We start from the raw sequence: 22,899 nt of genomic DNA, 5'->3' as shown, positions 1-22,899 counted from the left end.
AAGATGGATAAATCTCTGGGACATGATCTAATTTATCCCAGACCATTGAGGGAAGTAGGGGAGGAAATTGAGGCTCCTTGCAGAAATATTTGCATCATCAAAGGTAAGGTGCCTGATGAGGTTAGGTAATGCTGTACCTTCGTTTAAGAAGGTTGTAAGAAGAAACTAGGGAACTATAGACAAGTGAGTTGTGGATAAAGTATTGGATATAATTATAAAAGATTGGATTTATGGGTATTTAGAGGTTAAGGATTAAGGATAGTCACATAGTTTTGTGCAAGGAAAATCATGTCACAAATTGAGTTTTTCTTCTGAGGAAGTTACCAAAAATATTGGTGGCAGAGCAGTAGACATTGTTTATTTGGATTTTAGTAAAACCTTTAACAAGATTCTGCATGGTAGACTAATTAGTAAAATTAGGTAACATGGGATTCAGGGTGAGTTTGCCAGTTGGATACAGTTGAAGGTTTTCTAAGATTACAAAGGGGTCTTGATCAAATGGGTCAATGGGCTGAAAAATGGCAGATAGAGATATTACATTTTGGTACAACAAACAAGAGTAGGGCTTATACAGTTAATGGTAGGGCCTTGGGTAGTGTTGTAAAACAGACACCTAGGGGTGTAGGTACATAATTCTTTGAAGCTTATGTTTACGAGAGACAGGGTTATTAAAAAGACATTTGGCACGCTTACCTTCATTGCTCAATCCTTTGGGTATAGGAGTTGGTAAGTCACATTGAGGTTGTTCAGGACGTTGGTAAGTCACATTGAGGTTGTTCAGGACATTGGTGAGGTCTCTTCTGGAATACTGTGTCCAGTTCTAGTCACCCAGTTATAGGAAGGATATTATTAAGCTCGAGAGGGTACTAGGATGTGGCCGGGTTTGGAATATTTGAGTTATAAAGGAAGGCTGGATAGGCTGGGACTTCTTACACTGGAATATAGCAGCTTGAAAGGTTTTATAAGATATTGAAGTATAGAAAGGGTTAATAGTAGGATGGGTGATTTACAAGACGAGGGGTTATATTTTTAAGGTGAGAGGAGAGAGATTTGGAAAAAAAAAGACATGAGGCAATTTTTTTTTAGAGGGTGGTTTGCACGTGGAATGAACTTACTGAGAAAGTAGTGGATGCAGGAACAAATCCAGCATTTTAAAAGACATTTAAATACATACATGAATAGCAAAGGTTTGGAGGGATATGGGCCCGGAGCAGGCAGGTGGGACTAGTTCAGTTTTGGATTATACTTGGGATAATGTGTTGCTGGAAAAGCGCAGCAGGTCAGGCAGCATCAAAGGAGCAGGAGAATCTGCCTGACCTGCTGTGCTTTTCCAGCAACACATTTTTCAACTCTGATCATTTTGCAGTCTTCACTTTCTCCTATTATATTTGGGATAGACTGGTTGGATGAAGGGTCTGTTTTTCATGTTGTATGACCCTACCAAGTATGACTGACTCAGATATCACAATCACTATGTATCTGTCCTACCAGTAGGATGGATCCAGCAGAGATGAGACAATGGTCTACAATTCAGGGAGTTGCCCAAGGAGGCCTCAACATTGACTCCAGACTCCTGGTTAAATGAATCAGCACTCATGCTACTTGGAGGAAATGCTGAGGGAGTCAAGATCACAGAATGTACTCTGGGGACTTCAGTGTCTGTGACCAGGAAGCACCTCTACTGACTGAGCTAGCCATGTCTTTGAGGATGTGACGGATGATGAGGGAGCCAAAAGGAGTGAAAACCTACGTGAAATCAACCTCACCATCTCCTTACACATCTATCTGTGGCAATATTGATAAGCGTGATCATTAGTCATTGTGGAGGTCAAGTACTTCACTCTAAGGATACTCTCCATCATGAATATTGTGTGCAGTTCTAGTCATCATCCTATCAAAAGGATGTTGTGAAACTTGAAAGAGTTCAGAAAAGATTTACAAGAATGTTGCCAAGGTTGGAGGATTTGAGCTATAGGGAGAGGTTGAATAGGCTGGGGCTGTTTTCCCTGGACGTTGGAGGCTGAGGGGTGACCTTATAGAGGTTTATAAAATCATGAGGGGCATGGATAGGATAAATGGACACAGTCTTTTCCCTGGGATGGGGGGGGGGGGGGGGTCCAGAACTTGATAGTTATAGGTTTAGGGTAAGACTGGAAGGATATAAAAGGGACCTAAGGGGCAACCTTTTCATACAGAGGGTAGTGTATGGAATGAGCTGCCAGTGGAAGTGGAGGCTAGTAAGTTGCAGTATTTAAAAGGCATCTGAATGGGTCTATGAATAGGAAGGGTTTACAGGGATATGGGCCAAGTGCTGGCAAATGGATATCTGGTCAACATGGCCGAGTTGGACTGAAGGGTCTGTTTCCATGCTACACATCTTTGACTCGATGGTGCTAAATTGGGAAGATGTAGATCAGATGTAGCAAATAACAGCGCATCCATGATGTACTATGGGCCAAAAGCAGAATTGTATTCAATCAGTCTGTAATCTCATGACTCAGCATATTCCCCACCCTATCATGACCATCAAATCTAAAGATCAGCATTGGTTCAATCTAGACTGAAAAGGGACATACCTAATGTGTGGTGCCTACCAGTCTACTTTCAATCATGAATAAAGTGATGGAAGTGGTAATCGACATACAATCAAATGACACTTGTTCAGCAATAACATTTTTACTAATGCTTAGTGTGTGTTCTGTCAGGACAACTCAATTCCTGGGAGGAAGTGAGGACTGCAGATGCTGGAGATCAGAATGAAGAGTGTGGTGTTGGAAATGCACAGTAGGTCAGGCAGCATCCAACGAGCAGGAGCATCAACATTTTGGGCACAATAATGAAGAGCTTATGCTGCAATGTCGATTCTCCTGCTCCTTGGATGCTGCCTAACCTGCTGTGCTTTTCCAGTACCATACCACTCAACTCATGGCTTTGTTACAGCCTTAGTTCAAGAATGAGCAAAAATGTTGCGTTGCCAGTGACTGCCTTTTACATCAAGGCAACCTTATTTGGGCTAATAAATTGCTCCTTTACTCTTTCAAAAATCTATCTTCTCTTTTAAATTCTCTCATTGATCTACCCTCTGTAATTCTGAGGTAGTCTGCCTTTTGATTCTCACCAAAGTCCATGACCTCGTAGTTGATTACATTAAATGCTATCTACCAAGTTTTTAATCCAGAGACCCCACCTATCTACATCACCTTGCAGACTTCTTATGTCCTTAAGAAATGTCCTTCCTAGTTTTGTATCATCAGCAAATTTAAATGTAGTACGCTCTGCTGTCTCCTTCAAGTCATTAATATAGATGGTGTAATGAGGTCCTAGTACTGAACCTTGTGGCACTGCACTAGTTATGTCTTTCCAATCTAAAATAAGTAAATTATCCTGATCTTGCTAATACGTTGTCACTAAAATGGTGAACTCCTATCTTGTGTAATGCTCTTTTGTGTGGCATTTTCCCAATGGTACCTATTAGGCTAGCTGGTTCCTGTCTCCATTCCTTCTTGAATATGGGTGTTACATACTGGTTTTTCAATTGCTGGAAGTTTAAAATCAAGTGTGTAGGAGAATATTTTGAACAGTTCCTGCACTTTCTCTTGGATGCAAAACTCTTGGATGCAAATTGTCATGTCTTGGTAATTTATCTGCCTTTAGTCCCATTAGTTTGTTGAATACTTTGCCATTTGTAATTGAGACTATTAAAAGATTTTTCCACCCATTAGCACCTTCCTTATTTGCTATCTTTGGTATGTTTATAGTATCCTCTGTCATAAACACTGATGTGAAATGTGTTTAAATTATCTGCCATTTCCTTGTTTTTCCCCCTTATTAATTCCCTAAATTCATTCCCAAGGGTTCCACAATATTTTGCTAGACTCCTTTATTTTGTACACTTGGAAAAACCCTTTCTTTGTTTTTGTTTCTGCCAATTTACTTTCATAATGCATTTTCTCTCTTGTTATTTGCTTTTTAATTAGCCACTGCTGATTCCTTTTTAAAAAAATAAAATCCTCTGACCTACAACTAGTTTTTTCTGCTTTGTATGTCTTAGATTTTGGATATTCTCCTTGACCACTTTTGTTATTCATGGATGGTTCATCCTCCTTGAAGTGTGTATGCACGTTTGTCTGCTTGGGGATATTTGGCAAGAGAAGCATTTATAGTTATATATTCGTGATTTATGCTAACTAACTGTCGACTCATTTGAATAGGCTTTGTTTTGGTAAACACTAATTGTGTAAGAAGTCTGATAAACCTTTCCATTTAAAATCTGATATAAATAGCATATTGAATTTATCATCTGAGTAACAAAAGTATTTTATTTCATGTTGTGACCGATGGAGTAGTGGGACTAATTTGGCCTTGAAGGGAGCAGAGCACTGATGAATCAGAATGATACCAGTGTTCTAACGATTAATTTTTGAAGACATGTTTCAAAATTTGCTTTATTCCCTTGAGTCTAGGAACGTTTTTGATTAGATTAGACTTCCTACAGTGTGGAAACAGGCCTTTTGGCCCAACAAGTCCACACCGACCCTGCAATGAGAAACCCACCTTGGCCCATTTCCCTCTGACTAATGCACCTAACATTATGGGTGATTAAACATGGCCAATTCACCTGACCTGCACATGTTTGTGGACTGTGGGAGGAAACCAGAGCACCCGGAGAAAACCCACGCAGACACAGGAAGAATGTGCGAACTCCACACAGACAGGCTGGAATCCAACCTGGGTCCCTGGCGCTGTGAGGCAGCAGTGCTAACCACTGAGCCACCATGCTGCCTATATTAGGTGATCTGATTGAGGTAAAAACAATGACTGCAGATGCTGGAAACCAGATTCTGGATTAGTGGTGCTGGAAGAGGGCTTTTGCCCGATACATCGATTTCGCTGCTCCTTGGATGTTGCCTGAACTGCTGTGCTCTTCCAGCACCACTAATCCAGGATCTGATTGAGGTGTTTAAAATGTTAAAGGATTCAGCAAAGTTTAGTATCGTCAAACAATTTCTGCATGTAAGTAATCAAAGCCAAAGTGTTATGATCATAAAGTTTAAGGTATTGTGTGTGAATGACCTACTCCTGTTCCTTTTGTTTGCTCTGTGAAGAAGCTTCGCATGTGAAAACAACTTTTTCTCTGCCTCTCCAAAACAGGGAAAAGCTGTGCTCCTTTGTGATAAGCAGACAGATGGAAGTTTCCTTGTACATCACTTCCTTTCTTTTTATCTTAAAGGTAAGTGGCATTGTATTTTTAGGCAGCCAGTGTTGAATTGATGTGAAAGCAAATCTTAGCAGGACTTATACACTTAACGGTAAGGTCCAAGGGAATGTTGCTGAACAAAGACCTTGGAGTGCTGGTTCATAGCTCCTTGAAAGTAGAGTCACAGGTAGATAGGATAGTGAAAGCATTTGGTATGCTTTCCTTTATTGGTGAGAGCATTGAGGACAGGAGTTGGGAGGTCATGTTGCACCTGTACAGGACATTGGTTAGGCTATTGTTGGAATATTGCGTGCAATTCTGGTCTCCTTCCTATCGGAAAGATATTGTGAAACTTGAAAGGGTTCAGGAAGATTTACAAGGATATTGCCAGGGTTAGAGGATTTGAGCTATAGGGAGAGGTTGAATAGCCTAGGGCTGTTTTACCTGGAGCGTCAGAGGCTGACGGGTGACCTTATAGTGGTTTACAAAATTATGAAGGGCATGGATAGGATAAATAGAAAAAGTCTTTTCCCTGGGGTAGGGGGAGTCCAGAACTAGAGGGCATAAATTTAGGGTGAGAGGGGAAAGATATAAAATAGACCTAAGGGGCAACCTTTTCACATAGAGGGTGGTGAGTGTATGGAATGAGCTGCCAGAGGAAGTGGTGGAGGCTGGTACAACTGTAACATTTAAGAGGCATTTGGATGGATATATGAATAGCAAGGGTTTGGAGGGATACGGGCCGAGTGCTGGCAGGTAGGACTAGATTGAGTTGGGATATCTGGTTGGCATGGCCGAGTTGAACCGAAGGGTCTGATTCCGTGCTGTACATCTCTATGACTCTATGCCTCTACAGAAACCTAGTCTTTGCTTTCTGTCAACCTGGGTCTAAAGACAACTAAATTGGGAATCTTGCAGATTGATATCATCATCTCATTTTGTGGTAATTCTGGAAATGGCAGAGCTTAATTTCCAGCTTGCAATCTCAGTGAGACACAACACCTCTCAACTTCCAGCAATCCGCACCAAGATGCCTCACCTTATGATAACAAACATTTAACCCTTCAGACATCACTTCTAACCTCAGGATCTTCCAATCCGACTCAGTCTATGTTTGGAAAGTTAAAATCCCTTCCCATAACCAGCTAATTATTCTTACAGATAACTAAGGTCTTCTTACAAATCTATTTCTCAATTTCCCTCTGACTATTAGGGGGTCTATAATACAATCCCAATAAGGTAATCATCCCTTTCTTATTTCTCAGTTTCACCCAAATAACTTCCCTAGATGTATTTCCAGGAATACCCTCCCTCAGTATAGCTATAATGCTATCCCTTACCAAAAATGCCACTCCCCTCTTCTCTTGCCTCCCTTTCTGTCCTTCCTGTAGCATTTGTATCCTGGAACATTAAGCTGCCAGTCATAGAGATGTACAGCATGGAAACAGACCCTTCGGTCCAACCCATCCATGCCGACCAGATATCCCAACCCAATCTAGTCCACCTTCCAGCACCTGGTCCATATCCCTGCAAACCCTTCCTATTCATATACCCATTCAAATGCCTCTTAAATGTTGCAATTTTACCAGCCTCCACCATTTCCTCTGGTAGCGCATTCCGTGAAAGTACCACCCTCTGCGTGAAGAAGTTGCCCCTTAGGTCTCTTTTATATCTTTCCCCTCTCACCCTAAACCTATGCCCGCTAGTTCTGGACTCCCCCTACCCCAGGGAAAAGACTTTGTCTATTTACCTTATCCATGTCCCTCATAATTTTGTAAACCTCTGAGGTCACCCCTCAACCTCTGACGCTTCAGGGAAAACAGCCCCAGCCTGTTCAGCCTTTCCCTAAAGCTCAAATCCTCTAACCCTGGCAACATCCTTGTAAATATTTTCTGAACCCTTTCAAGTTTCACAACATCTTTCTGATAGGAAGGAGACCAGAACTGCATGCAATATTCGAACAGTGGCCTAACCAATGTCCTGTACAGGTGCAACATGATCTCCCAACCCCTGTACTCAATACTCTGACCGATAAAGGAAAGTATGCCAAATGCCGCCTTCACAATCCTATCTACCTGTGACTCCACATTCAAGGAGCTATGAACCTGCACTGCAAGGTCTCTGTTCAGCAACACACCCTAGGACCTTAGCATTAAATGTATAAAGGCTGCTAAGATTTGCTTTCCCAAAATGCAGCACCTAGCATTTATCTGAATTAAACTCCATCTGCCACTTCTCAGCCCATTGGCCCATCTAATTAAGATCCCGTTGTAATCTGAGGTAACCTTCTTTCGTGTCCACTACACCTCCAATTTTGGTGTTATCTGCAAAATTACTAACTATACCTCTTATGCTCACATCCAAATCATTTATATAAATGACGAAAAGTAGAGGACCAGCACTCAACAGGTTACAGGCCTCTAGTCTGAAAAACAACCCTTCACCACCACCCTCTGTCTTCTACCTTTGAGCCAGTTCTGTATCCAAATGGCTAGTTCTACCTGTATTCTGTGAGTTCTAACCTTGTTAACCAGTCTTCCAAGGGGAACCTTGTCGAACGCCTTACTGAAGTCCATATAGATCACATCTACCACTCTGCCCTCATCAATCCTCTTTGTTACTACTTCAAAAAACTCAATCAAGTTTGAGAGACATGATTTCCCACGCACAAAACCATGTTGACTATCCCTAATCAGTCTTTACCTTTCCAAATACATGTACATCCTGTCCCTCACGATTCCTTCCAACAGCTTGCCCACCACCGATGTTAGGGTCACTGGTCTATAGTTCCCTGGCTTGTCCTTACCACCCTTCTTAAACAGTGGCACCATGTTAGCCAACCTCCAGTCTTTTGGCACTCACCTGTAACTATTGACGATACAAATATCTCAGCAAGAGGCCCAGCAATCACTTTCCTAGCTTCCCACAGAGCTCTAGGGTACACCTGATCAGGTCGTGGGGATTTATCTACTTTTATGCATTTCGAGACATCCAGCACTTCCTCCTCTGTATTATATACATTTTTCAAAATGTCACCATCTATTTCCCTACATTTTATGTCTTCCATGTCCTTTTCCACAGTAAATACTGATGCAAAATGCTAGTTTAGTATCTCTCCCATTTTCTGCGGCTCCACATAAAGGCTGCCTTGCTGATCTTTCGGGGGCCCTATTCTATCCCTAGTTTTCCTTTTATCCTTAATGTATTTAGAAACTGCCTTTTAGATTGAGGTGAACAGAAACTGCATTTCTAATAAGCACCATGGAATTTAGCAAAATTTATTGAGTCCCTTTGGATTCTCCTTACTTCTATTTGCCAAAGCTATCTCATGTCCCCTTTTTGCCCTCCTGATTTCCCTCTTAAGTATACTCCTATTGCCTTTATACTCTTCTAAGGATTCATGGATCTATCCTGTCTAAATCTGACACATGCTTCCTTCTTTTTCAGAACCAAATCCTCAATTTCTTTAATCATCCAGCATTCCCTATACCTACCAGCCTTTCCTTTCACCCTAATAGGAATATACTTTCTCTGGATTCTCGTTATCTCATTTCTGAAGGCTTCCCATTTTCCAATTGTCCCTTTACCTGCAAACATCTGCCCTCAATCAGCTTTTGAAAGTTCTTGCCTAATACAGTCAAAATTGGCCTTTCTCCAATTTAGAACTTCAGCTTTTAGATCTGGTCTATCCTTTTCCATCGCTATTTTAAATTTAATAGAATTGTGGTTGTTGGCCCCAAAGTGCTCCCCCATTGACACCTAAGAGAAGGTCAAGTTTTGCACCTTCTCTAGTAGATACATCGCATACTGAATCAGAAATTTTTCTTGTACACACTTAACAAATTCCTCTCCATCTAAACCCCAAACACTATGGCAGTCCCAGTCTATGTTTGGAAAGTTAAATTCCCCTACCATAACCACCCTCTTATTCTTACAAATAACTGAGATCTCCTTACAAACTTGTTTCTCAATTTCCCTCTGACTATTAGGTGGTCTATAATACAATCCTAAGGTGATCATCCCTTTCTTATTTCTCAGTTCCACCCAAATAACTTCTCTAGATGTATTTCTGGGAATATCCTCCCTCAGTACAGCTGTAATGCTATCCCTTATCAAAAACGCCATTCCCCCTCCTCTCTTGCCTCCCTTTCTGTCCTCCCTCTCGCATTTGTATCCTGGAACATTAAGCTGCCAGTCATGTTCATCCCTGAGCCATGTTTCTGTAATTGCTATGATATCCCAGTCCCATGTTCCTAATTGTGCCCTAGGTTCATCTCCCTTCCCTGATAGGCCCCTTGCATTGAAATAAATGCAGTTTAATTAATTAGTCCTAGCTTGTCCCTGCCTGCCCTGACTGTTTGACTCACTTCTGTTCTCAACTGTACCAGTCTCAGATTGATCTCTTTCCTCACTTTGAAGTCCCCCTTCTGAAGTGAGGGGGTTGCAGATTCAACAGGTGTGTGGACTTCTGAGTTATTGGGGATGGCGTAAGCAGAACTCTAGGGAGTGAATGAATGACAACGCCTCCTTTGTCCCTTTCTTTCAGCAACCTTCAGGTTTTAGCAATTAGTGATCTTGTTCAGTTCAACAGCCCTGGATCTCTTCCTGTGTCATCATGTTAGTGCTCTGATCATCCTCCTGAAATCTCTGCACAGTCATAGATTACAGCCAGATTATTGCATAATTCAAAGCTCTCAAATGGCTGCTATGATAAATTGTTGCATTGTGCTTCCATAGTAGGTATTGGATTAACTTGATCTAGGATACAGATCCATTTTTTTGACTTTTTAATTGTGCCAACCATTAGTTTAGATTAGATTAGATTAAATTAGATTACTTAGTGTGGAAACAGGCCCTTTGGCCCAACAAGTCCACACCAACTATCCAAAAAGCAACCCACCAGACCCATTCCCCTACATTTATCCCTACACCTAACACTACGGGCAATTTAGCTCTTTGGCCAATTCACCTAACCTGCACATTTTTGGACTGTGGGAGGAAATCAGAGCACCCGGAGGAAACCCACGCAGACACTGGGAGAATGTGCAAACTCCACACAGACAGTTGCCTAAGGCGGGAATTGAACCCGGGTCTCTGGCGCTGTGAGGCAGCAGTGCTAACTGCTGTGCCACCGTGCCGCCCATGATAGCTTTCATTCTGTCAGGTTTCTTTTGGTGAAATGTTATTTTCACTTATGGCACAGCCAGCCTGAAGAGAGTCTGTCTGTTTAACTGTAGAATTGTTTATTGCCTTTCAAAAGCTCTTTGGTCATTTCTTGATGGGGTCAATTTGGTTCCAACACCAAATCCATAAGTGTAGTCATGTCACCTCTGGGAGCCATTTTATAAGACTGACCATTTTAAATAATGATTACATTTTTTTTACAAATTTACTGATATCACTACACATTTGTGGCACTACTATTCTTTCGTCTCCACCTGTTCGTTCCCTGTGCATTAACAGGAGTGTTCAGGTATTTTGTGTAACTTTTATATCTAAAATATGACCAGTTGAAATTCTGACTGGTATGGTGTAATTTCATTCGGGCTATGTTTTTGAGGAATTATTGGAATCAAATCAGAAGCTGAGGATTTCTGGAGACAACAGTTCCTGAGAGAGCACTTTTAAAAATACAAAGTAAACAACAGTTTATGTATGTAGCTTGTTTGGAAGTACTTGGCCTAATGTTTGTTTCATTTTCACAGGAGGCTGCAAGGTTTGCTTTCTTGGTCTGGTCCAGTCTTTCAATCATTATAGTCTTGTTGCCCAAAAGCTAGTAAGTATGGCAGATAGCTGGGCTTGCTGTTCAAGATCACTTTGCTGTATGTGTAGTGTGTGTTTTGTTTAAACTGTGACTGTGTCACTTCAGGTTCTATACATTTCCAATATTGTACACTATTCTATGTTCCCACCTGTCAATTTAGCATTACCTTGAGGCTAAAAAGGTTCATGTAATTGATTCTGAAATATAGTTGCTTCGGTCATCTGTCCCCCTTTCACTATTAACGCTATTATAGTCCCAACTGATATAAGCCAAGTCTGACTGAAATCTGGCTTGATGAATCATTTTGTTTTGTTTTTAGTTAACAAACTGCTGTTTCACCTTGGTGAAATACAAGCATACAATGCTGCAGGTTTGAGTTTAACAATCAAGTAAAAATTTATTTTGCAAAAATAAATAAAATTAAATAAAACCAGGTGTTTACTCAAAACACAATTTGGAAAACTTTAAAATGCAGTAAAAGTACAATATCATCTGTCTCAACGTAATCACTTTATATAACCCAAATACTGGGAGAATTAATTTATTTCTCTAACACATCTATTAGTTTGACTTAACTGTTTCTTTCAAATTCCTGCTCTTAAATGTTTGATAGCTTCTTCCGAGGTACATTCGCATCTGTATGTTAAGATTTTCTTAGCTGTGAATAATCAAACATTCTGGTCTGAAACTTTCAAACTAAAATACTTGCTGTGAGGTATCCCATTGCCTGAAATAGCTTTTTTCTCATACATCTATCTTCAACCAGCTGGTCAATGAATTGAATGCAAAATCTTTCTAAGCTGTGGGAGTTTTCCCTAAGTAAAGAGAAAATTCCAAATCCTTCTAAACTGAAATGCCAATGCTCCTCAATGTTTACTCTGTCTGCTTGTAAAACTGTCCTCAGGCAAACAACTTTCTATGATCATTCCAGGGCGCACTCTTTTATACTGGTTTAAACAAAATGTCAAGTTAATTATTAACCACCCTCCTACTCAGGTCATAACCTACGTGCCACTATTTCAAAATCCAAACTCTAAAATAAATTATATTAAAGTTGATATAAATCACAATAACTATCCAGCACTTGATTGGTGTTCTCTGATTTCACGTTTCAATAACATGTACAAGGGGTTTATGGAATTCTGACATTTGGATCAGCTGATCAAATTGCTCTGACAACTCCAAACCCTCCAAGACATCAGTACTTATCAAATTCTGGTCTTTTGACCATCTTGGACTTTAATCGCTTCACTGGTAGTTGATTGCATCACAGCCCTAAGCTGTGAAATTTTGTCCATTATCCTCACCACCACTTCTCCCTTGAGGCACTCTGTAAAGCCTACGTTGGACCAAGCTTTTGGTCATCTGACCTCACAACTGTTTTTACAGCTTGGTGTCATATTTTATTTTTTTCATGTAAAGCTTCTCTAAAATGTCTTGGGGTATTTCATTCTAAGTGTCTACAGATATGTTGTTGGTGTAGTGTGGACTCAGACACAAAAGAGATTCTAGTTGAACTGTGCCCAAAGTTGTCTGCCTTGAATTATCTGTAATTAATTGTGTGTTGTATTACAGGGTGTTCAGCTATCTGCAGCCAGAGAGAAAGGGCAACTGGTGTTTCTAGAAGGGCTCCGGTCTTCTCTAGACTCCTTACTTACGGAGCAACAGGACAGTAGGTCACCAACACCATCCCCTTTTGAGTTTCTCAGGTACAGTACCTTCAGGTACCAGTAAGGGACCTGAATAATGTTAGAAATGAAGCAACCTATGTTCTGTTTCAGGTTGTTGTCAAAACTGGACCAGTACTCCATTTCTTCTGGCTTCCATTTCTACAAATCTTCAATGCAGCTGGTAAATAATGATCAAGAAAGGAAACCTTTTCTCTTTATCCAATTTCATCTAAACTAATTGAAATCCCTTGCTGACTCGGTTGATTTCAAATGCCCTCTAAATTGGACCTTGCACAGTAATTTACAGCAAAACCATGTCATTCCCTGAAAAGCAGCTGGAGAGAAACAGGAAATCATAGAATCCCTACAGTGTGGAGGCAGACCGTTTGGCCCATCAACTCCACACTGACCTTATGAAGATCATCCACCTAGATCCACCCTATCCCCTGTAGCCCTGCATTTCCCATGACTAATCCACCTATCCTACAAATTAGGGACACTATGGGTAATTTAGCCTGGCCAATCCACCTAACCTGCACCTCTAGACTGGGAGGAAACTGGAATACCTGGAGGAAACCCATGCAGAAACAGGAAAAATATGCAAACTCCACATAGTCACCTGAGGGTGGAATCAAACCCAGGTTCCTGGTGCTGTGAGGCAGCAGTGCTAACCACTGAGCCACCGGGCTGCCTGAAATGTCAGCATTGGTAGCAGTGATATCATCTGAAGAGTGAATTTAAAAAAAAGAATGCTTGTGCTCAAAGTACATAAAGATCTGAATGGCTGGCTGTCAGTCTGATTTCTTAGTGAGACCATAAGATATGGGAGCAAAATTGAGGCCATTTGGCCCATTGAGACTTCTCCGCCATTGGATCATGATTGATATGTTTTTAAATCCCATTCTCCTGCCTTCACCCTGTAATCCTTGATCCCCTTACCTTGATCTCCAAAAATTTTCTTTAAATAAATGCAACTAATTCTCAAGATCTGAGAACCTGTTAAAATTAAATAAAAATTTATTTTATTCATTTTCATGATTGTAGGAATGCCCATTTACTGCTTTTTAAAAGCTGGTAGTGAGCTGCCTTGAACCAGTGCAATGTATGGAGTTTCTATCTAGTGCTCTGTTAGAACATTATGGGTAAGGGAAGATGGCAAGTCGGATTCCTTGCTTCGGGCCACGAGTTATCTCCAAGAATTTGGTCAGTTGTGATGAGGTATGAAGTGGGGCTAGGCATGTACCATGCTGAATGAGGCACCAGGCTCTGTGAATGGTGACTCTGGGCATGTGTTGGACGTTTCCTGTAGATTGCCTCTGCCTCAGCTGCAGCACCTTTTTGGCCTTTCCAGCCCGTGAGTGAATTGAAACAACATGTGGGTGTGGACGTGATGTGATTTCTGTCCAGTATCTTTATTTAATATTTTTAACTGCCTACGGATATCAACTGAGGTTACCATGAAGGTCCTGCCTTTGTAGTTTTGCCCCTTGCCTGAGGCGTGCTAACCTTTACGTTAAACTCAGCACTAGCTGTCCCTCTGAGAGTAGCCCTATAGTTCTCTGGGACTGTAGTGACTTTACCCTTGACCAGATATTAGCTGTTTATGCTTTGTGTTTCTGAATTTAAATGTTCATACTGCTACTATGGGATTTAAACTCTCTCTATTCCTGAATTAGGCATTCCAGTCTCTGCATCACTACATCAGTGACAATGTAATGATGTTATTGTACCCAGAAGATAGCAACATTAATGATTTGTAAATTCAAAAGATATATTTCAATGGCAGGAGTTTCTTCATTGGTGAGTATTGGAGGCAGAAGTAGAATGAAGAATATTCAGACTGCAGCTAGACATTTGTGCAGGATGGGGATAGTTAATAATGTGTTTCAACAGACTTGTTTGGTGTTGCATAGATAATCGAAAGAAGCTATCTGATCGTTGATTTCAATTTCTAGCAAGAGAAATTATAAATCAGACCTGAATTATTTTATTTATTCTGGCAAATGGTAATCTGATGTTTTGACTGTTCTAAGTCTGACACAGCTGAGTGATTTGCTGGAGCAGGTACCTGTGATTCGCACTGGAACCTGTAGGTAATGGTATCTGGTCTAAGTGTATTGGCTTTGTCCCAATAGTGATTGCTTGATAAATAGCTGAATTAGTAAGAGAGGGTGATGCTACTGTGGTAATAAATCAAAATCAAAGCTCAGTTGAAAGTCTGTAGTTCTCAGTTTCAAAATTGTAGAGAGCGCAATATAGCCCATTTAGAGAGCCAATCCATGGACATTAATCCCACTTTCCAGCACTTGGCTCATAGACTTGAATGTTATGACATTTCACATGCTCATCCACGTATTTAAAGGTTGTGAAGTTCCCCTTCATCTTCTACAGGTGTAATGCAGGTTCCACATTTGAAAATTGACGTTCAATGTCATTTATCTTTCCAGTAATTGGTAGCTATGATACCTTGTTTTCTGAAGCTGCACCTAATCTAGAAGCAAACTCTAAGGCAGGGTCAAAATAAAATTCTCATAATTACACGTGGAGTAAAACCTAATTTTTAGATAGCCTATGTTTGGCATTGATCTAACACTCAAATTTACATCTAGACAAGATCTAGTAACTCAGTTTCAGGATATAGGCTTGCAGAGCAACTTGAAGAAATTCCAGTTAGAACATAAAATGTTACAGCACAGTAAGGCCCTTCGGCTCTCGATGTTGCGCCGACCTGTAAAACCAATCTGAAGCCCATCTAACCTACACTATTCCATTCTCGTCCATATGCCCATAAAGAGGGAGAGTCCACCACTGCTACTGACAGAGTTCATGGAATGCCCTGCCAGTAGCAGTGGTGGACTCTCCCTCTTTATGGGCATTTAAGCGGGCATTGGATAGGCGTATGGAGGATAGTGGGCTAGTGTAGGTTAGGTGAGCTTGGATCGGCGCAACATCGAGGGCCAAAGGGCCTGTACTGCGCTGTATTCTTCTATGTTCTATGTTCTATGCCTATTCAATGACCATTTAAGTGCCCTTAAAGTTGCCAAGTCAACTACTGTTGCAGGCAGTGCATTCCACACCCCTACTACTCTGAGGAAAGCTGCACTCTTCTTTGGGAAAGATGTGAGTTGGGAGATGAACAAAACATTCTTTCCAGTAATAAGCACCATTTCTCCGTCTTCCGTAATGTGGGGTGAAAATGCATCATTACTGATCTTGTCGACCATATAGCTTTTAAAATTACAACTCCATGATGACAAGAGATGATGAGATTGAGTTGTGCTGTGGATGTACTTAAAGTTATTGATGTACAGCACGGAAACAAACCCTTTGGTCCAACTCATCCATGCTGATCAGATATCCGAACCTAATCTAAACCCTATATCCCTCTAAACTCTGTCTATTTATCTTATCCATGTCCCTCATGATTTTATAAACCTCTATAAGGTCACCCCTCAGTCTCTGATGCTCCAGGGAAAACAGCCCCAGCATATTCAGCGTCTCCCTTTAGCTCAAATCCTCCAGCACTGGCAGCACCCTTGTAAATCTTTGCTGAACCTGTTCAAATTTCACAACATTCTTCTGATAGGAGGGACAGTTTATGTATGCATTGGCCAGTTTAGTTAGCGAGCTCTCAAATGATGTGTACTAATTGTAGACTTTCACCTCAGGAGGCAAAGGATGAGTTAGGATTCACTTCTTTCCCTTTTCCACTATTTTTTTTTCCTAACCCTTCCATGTTCACAGCTCCACAATAGATAAACTTGCAACTGAAATGCTTGTTCCTTTATCTGTGACAGCATTATTGGCCTTGATTTAGCAGCTGTGTGAAAGTTGTTATCTGTTTTTTTTGAAACATTGCTGTGGAGAGCAGTGGTCAATGTTCAAGTATGTGCAACAGCCTTGCCCTACTGACAATGTAGTGAATGCCCTTGAAAGAGTGATGCTTACAGATGGGACTTAGAGACTGACATAATAGTTAAAATGTATCTGCTGTGGCACAATGGTGTGAAGAATATGCGCAAGGCAGTAAAACACATATGTGATTTTACAATCTGTTTTCCTATTTCTTCATAAAAATGAACTTGCGTTTATGGTCAACGCTCTCATAATCTCAGGATATTTCACAACATTTGACAGCCTTATGTATTTTTGAAGCACGATCACTGTTCTTTGGTTGGAAGTGAGGGTAAATGTGAACTTGTCTGTTTGAGAGAATTAAGAAACAGGATACTATGTAAATGGGAGAGATTGCAGAACGTGGTGGTACAGGGTGATCTGTGTCTAATGGTAAATGAATCAAAAAAGCTGGATGCAAACATACAACTAGAGTTCAAAACTAGAGGGCATATTTTTAAGGTGAGAGCAGAAATATTTAAGAGACCGGAGAAGTAACTATTTTTACACAAGTGGTTTGTATGTAGAATGAACTACCAGAGGAAGTGGTAGATGTAGGTACAGTTAACCTTTAAAAGCAATGAATAAGAAATGTTTTGGAGGGCTAGGTAAGTGGGACTAGTTTAGTTTGGGAATCTTGGTTGGTATGGATAAGTTGGACTGAAGGATCTGTTTCTATGCTGTATAACTACAAAATGCAAATAGATATAGTGGTTTCTTACAAGGGAAATGCAATATAAAAGTAGAGGATTTACTGTAATTGTATAGGGAATATTCTTAAATCCTGCAATCCAAATTTGGTCCCCAAATTTTTTTAAGTTCACTCAAATGTGGGCATCATTGGCAGGGCCAGCATTTATTGTCCATTCCTAATTGTCCTGGAGAGGTTGGTGGTGGTCTGCTGACTCCTTGAACTGCTGCAGTCCATATGCTATAAGTCGGCCAAAGTGTCATTGGGAATTCCAGGATTTTGACCCAGAAACAGTGAAGGGACAACAGTATATATCCAAATCAAAATGGTGAGTGGCTTGAAAGATAAACACTCTACGTTGTGATATTCTCAAATATCTGCTGCCTGTTGAAGTATTTGTGGGTTTGGAAGATGCTGCCTAAGGATCTTTGACAAATTTGCAGAGTGAATCTTGTAGATAGTACACACTGCTACCCGGTGGTGGAGTGACTTAATGTTTATGGATGTGATGATATCAAGCTCATTGAATATTGCTGGAGCTGCACTCATCCAGGCAAATGGGGAGTATTCTGTCACACCTGCAGTAGTCTTAGCCCCTGGCCTGCTTTTCTACCATTGTATTTAAAGGGTGAGTTTAATCAGTTTCTGGTCACTGGTAACCCTGGCGATGTTCATAGTGGGGGATTTGATGATGGTAATGCTATTTAATGTCAAGGGACAGTGGTTAGATTGCCTGTCTTTTATTGAGGGTGGTTATTACCAAGCATTTGTTTGCCACTTTTCAGCCCAAACCTGGACATTGACCAGGTGTCTGCATTTGAACATAGACTGCTTCAGTATCTGTGGAGTTGCGAATGGTGCTGAACATTGTGCAATCAACAGCGAATATTCCCATTTCAGAATTCATGATGGAGAGGCCATTGCTGAAGCTGCTGAAGATGATTGAGTCGAGGACACTATGCTGAGGAACTCCTGCAGAGAAATTCTGGAGCTGAGATGATAGATGTCCAACGACCACTATCATCCTTTTGTGTGTGAAAGATATAATTCCAACCAACCTTGTGTTTTTTTTTCCTCCTGATTCACATTGCTTCCAGTTTTGTTTCTTGATGTAAACGGTAATCACTCTCACCTCCCCTCTGGAATTCACCTCATTTGTCCATGTTTGAACCAAGGTGATGAGATCACAAGCTGATTGACCCTGGTGGAACCCAAACTGAGTATCAATTAGAAAATTATTGATGAGCAGGTGTTTCTTGACACCTTTTGTCATTTTCCTGATGATTGAGAGTAGACTAATGGTTACTGGTGGCTGCAGTAATTTGTTGGGTTGGATTAGTCGTCCTTTTTGTATACAGGACATTTAGGCAATTTTCCACATTGTAAGAAGGTCATTGTTATAACTACACTGGAATTGCTTGACTGGAGTGCAGCAAGTTCTCGAGTACAATTCCTCAGTACTATTGCCAGAACAAAGTCATGGCCTATAGCCTTTACAGTGTCTACTACCTCCAACTCTCTATTGATATCTTAATGGAGTGAATTGAATTGACTGAAGACTGGCATCTGTGATACTGGAGAAGCAGAGATGGATCACCCACTGAGCACATCTGGCTGAAGGTTGTTGTGAATGTTTCAGCTTTATCTTTTGCTCAGTTTTCTCATTGATTAAAGATGAGAATATTTGTGGAACCTCCTCCGTTGTGAGGTTAGTTGTCTTCCACCATTCATGACCGAATGTGGCAGGTCTGCAGAGCTTAGATCTGATCCATTTGTTGTTGGGTCACTTAGCTCTGTCTGTTATATCTTTTGAAAGTTATCGTGACTCTCAATTGAGTTGCTTGCTGTGCTATTTCAGAGGTCAGATGAAAGTCAACCATATCTCTGTGGATCTGAAGTCACTTTAATGCCAGACCAGGTAATGATGGCAAATTTCCTTTTGTGAAGGACATTAGTGAACCAGATTGAGTTTCCCAACAATTGGTAATGGTTTCCTCCTCATCATAAGACTTAATTCCAAGTATTTATTGAATTCAAATTCTAGGATTCGAAACAGGATCCCCAGAATGTTATTGGAGTTGCTGATTTAATAATCTGGTGATAATACCACAAGGTCATTGCCTTCCTAATGCTGTTGCCAGATAAGTTGTGCCTCATGCTTGGTTGAGGAATAAATGCTGACCAGATAATTAAAAATCTACCCTTGATTGCAGGATGAAGTTTCAGATATCCATTTAATTGAAAATTTTGTCTTGCAGCTCACCTGATACAAGTCTTAATTGCTTGTATGAATTTGTTCGTGTCTCACTATCGGAAACCAGTGAAAGTACTTGGAAATTTCCAGTACTGATAATAGATGACCTCAGTGTCTTGCTCAGCCTGGGAGTGAGTGCTGTAAATATCTTGAATTTCATGCATTACTGCAGAGCTACAATATGCTCAAAATTTATGGTAAGCTTTTTTCCACCATCTAACCCCTAACCAAGTCTCATACTGATCATCATTGAATACAATCATGTTCTTTTGAGAATTACCTCTGAACTTCAGTTAAACAAGAACTATTTCTAAAATTGCATTAGCCCTAATTGTATGTATTCGCTGTTGGAATCTGTGTGTCATCCCAAGAGTTTAGCACTGTCTTCTTGATATCAAACATTGCCAAAGTTAATACTGCCAGTTCTCAGGAAATCGTAACACTACTTAGCATAATTTCAAAATGGGATCTTTGGACTGCTTAAGAATGATACCAAAGGCCATCAGTTTTTTTTTGGTTTACACATATTGATTTTATAGTAGTATGCTTATATACATTTACTGATGGGTTGTCTATTTGAGAAATAGAATGTAGAATTACTTAGAGCTTGAAAGAAGACTTTTTTTCTATCTATCTGTGTACACTCATTTGGGAAGGAGGGGGGATGGAATTCTGGATTAGTGTGGTGCTGGAAAAGCACAGCAGGTCAGGCAGCATCCGAGGAGCAGGATGCTGCCTGAACTGCTGTGCTTTTCCAGCACCACTCTAATCCAGAATCTGATTTCCAGCATCTGCAGTAATTGTTTTTTCCTGGGGGATAGAATATCAAACTATTTTCTTGCTCTTTCCTTGTAGTCCTACAAATGTTTTTGTTTCATTATTTCAACTTCCTAAATTCTGTGGTTAATTTAAATGATGGGAATGAAACGCTGGAATGTTGAACTAAATCATCTCTATACCATATGACAAAATATACAGAATAGACAACTATTGGGATATTGAAATGAAAAATGCAGTTCAAAAAGAACTGGGCAAGGTGTTGTCTGTAGTTGAGGTATATTAGTATTGGTGAAGAAAGACATACTTTGTTGTAGCATTTTGTCTTCAATTCATCAGAATAATTTGCAAGCATTAGAAAAGTAAAGGAAAAATAAAGTTTACAGTTGGTGCCAATCATTGGCAAGTGGATTCTGGCTGGTAGAAGCATGGAAAATGTACCAGTTAATGACGACCAGCATTTAACTGTCAAGGTTTTTAAACTTTAAGCTAGGCTGGTTGCCTCTGATTTCTCAGGGTAATGAAAGCACCCATGTACCAGAGAATGGCTATGACCTTTTTTGAGTTGCAACAGATGCAGTATGTATAAATACTCTGTCCACAAGTTGCTGGACTTGTATAACAGCAATGTTCTGGTGGTGGTATATATGATCAGGTTTGTCTTGTCTCACTGCCTCTCTAAGTATATATGGGCTTTCCAATAACAAAAATGAATTTGAGCACAGGATAAAACTCATTGAGACATAAGGAAATGCAGTGTCCCTTTACACCTTGTCTTATGTATGTTGTTAGTTCTACATTATGTGAATTGACTAAATAGTTCTGCAAATTGATGCAACCAGTTTTGAGCAAGTTTTCCACTTATGCAGTGAATAATTTCTTCATGTTTGCCAAGGCTATACAGCACTTGCATATCAATAGCAATGCAGTGCCCATGTGCATGTTTGGTATTGCTAGTCCATTCACTGGTGTATCACTTTAGGAAGCCATAGACATTTGCAATGCATCACTGTCATGATAATGTATGGACTCAGCAACTCACATAGTTGAGGTCAGTTTTAATGACGCCATGCATGCCCAAATAGATGATGAATGAGATTCCCATTAGTCCAACTCTCGCAAACACATCTGTTGGGTTCCCTGAGAAATGTCTTTAATGGAATATCTCCAAGTAGAATAGTACAGCACAGGAACAGGCTCTTTGGTCCACCATGTCTGTTGACCATGATGCTGTTGAAAACTAATCCTGCACAGGTTCTGTATTCCCATTTTTCTCTGCCTGTTCAGAGCCTAACATCCTAACCCCAGCCCTCAATCGTGGAGATGATTGGTTTGTTATTTTTGAATCAGCAATTGCGTGCAAGGATTTCCTGATGTCTCAATGAGTTTCATCCTGTGCACAAATTCACCTTTGAAATGGAACAAAGGAACATCTTCTTCTTGATACCCTTTTTAAGAAATTAGTCAGCATGTTTATTTTTATTTTTGCTGTTATCTACTTCAAACCAACCGTCATTGCTCAGTAAAGGTTTGGAATACCTACAACTTGACTCAATATCAGCTTATTGGTAAACATGTAAATAAGGCCTGAGCCATTTGTTGACTTTTCAAGCTTAATACTGAAATCAGGCACATAGAAGTCATTTTGCATGATAAAGATTACTTAATCAGATTTTTTTTTTGCTGTATATCTCACACTCAATAACAAGGTGAAGGCTGTCTCATTTGGTCCTGAGAAGTTCCTAGACTTTTTCAGTGTATCTGCTAAGATTTGAATGACCCATGAAGCTTGCTGATTCACACTGCTATGGTGATGTATCAACATGAGTGGTGTTCACCAGGATGCTTCCATCAAACCAAAGAGATGTTCTCCCCAGCTATTAAATGAATAGTGTGGTAGATGAACTTAAGTGCTATTGTCCTGCTAGATATGTAGCCCATATGTTAAGATTTGTGGATCATGAAACAAAATAACCCATCAGTTGTTTATAACACAGAAGATACCAAGTGTACCTAACTGACTTGGGCTTAAGTCTCAACACATCATCCAACATTTGATAACAATTGATAAATAATCTAGTGAGAGAAGAATTATGCTGACGTGCAATTTGGGGTTGGTCTTGCAGTGTGGCACCCTTGCACATGCTGGCAATTAAGTATATTAATATGTAGAGCTCTGTTCTTTGAAGACAGGAAGCACTAAACATACACTGCCTGTTTCAACTCTACAGAATAGTGTCAGCCATTCTCTGTATCTCATGGCATTGCTTTGAGCAGTCAATTTAACTGGTTTAAAATTTGAACAGAGCTTAACATTTAACTGTAAGTCATCAGTAACTTGTGCATTATCCATGGTAACATCTTCATAAAATATGCCTTTCAGCAGTACTCTCAAATTCTGTTCTACCAAATGACAATAGGAGAGTTGGGTCATGATCTTCTAAACTGAAGGGTTGGTTAGACTAATGGTTTACTTCTAATTGAAAACGGCGAGTTCTAGATGTGTTGCAAATGCTGTTGACAAATTTAAAATCTGATGTTCAAATCAATCCAGTTGAAGAAAAGCAAATCATTATTAAGATGCTTAATTTTGTTTTTGAGGATTCATGTTAAATTATTATGGACAGTTGTCCATTTAAATTTGTGAATCTG

The 22,899-nt window shown here is 40.2% G+C and overlaps 1 protein-coding gene across 3 annotated transcripts in view; it reads left to right on the top strand.

Moving 5' to 3' along the window:
* Positions 1 to 22,899, top strand: part of elp6 (elongator acetyltransferase complex subunit 6) — a 59,739-nt gene that overhangs the window by 31,026 nt on the left and 5,814 nt on the right. For 2 of the 3 annotated variants that reach the window (XM_043687919.1, XM_043687920.1), the window contains exons 2-5: positions 5,152 to 5,230; positions 10,903 to 10,973; positions 12,537 to 12,670; positions 19,475 to 19,667. In XM_043687919.1, the coding sequence (XP_043543854.1) occupies positions 5,152 to 5,230; positions 10,903 to 10,973; positions 12,537 to 12,670; positions 19,475 to 19,667 (477 nt within the window). Of the gene's footprint in view, positions 1 to 2,938; positions 2,999 to 5,151; positions 5,231 to 10,902; positions 10,974 to 12,536; positions 12,671 to 19,474; positions 19,668 to 22,899 lie in introns of those variants that run through there. The other variant, XM_043687918.1, reaches the window with a different exon arrangement.

This window comes from Chiloscyllium plagiosum, chromosome 4 (assembly GCF_004010195.1).
Source record: "Chiloscyllium plagiosum isolate BGI_BamShark_2017 chromosome 4, ASM401019v2, whole genome shotgun sequence".
NCBI classification, from domain to species: domain Eukaryota; kingdom Metazoa; phylum Chordata; class Chondrichthyes; order Orectolobiformes; family Hemiscylliidae; genus Chiloscyllium; species Chiloscyllium plagiosum.
The sequence above is the reverse complement of the archived record's forward strand: the minus strand, read 5'-3'. Positions and strand labels throughout refer to the sequence as shown.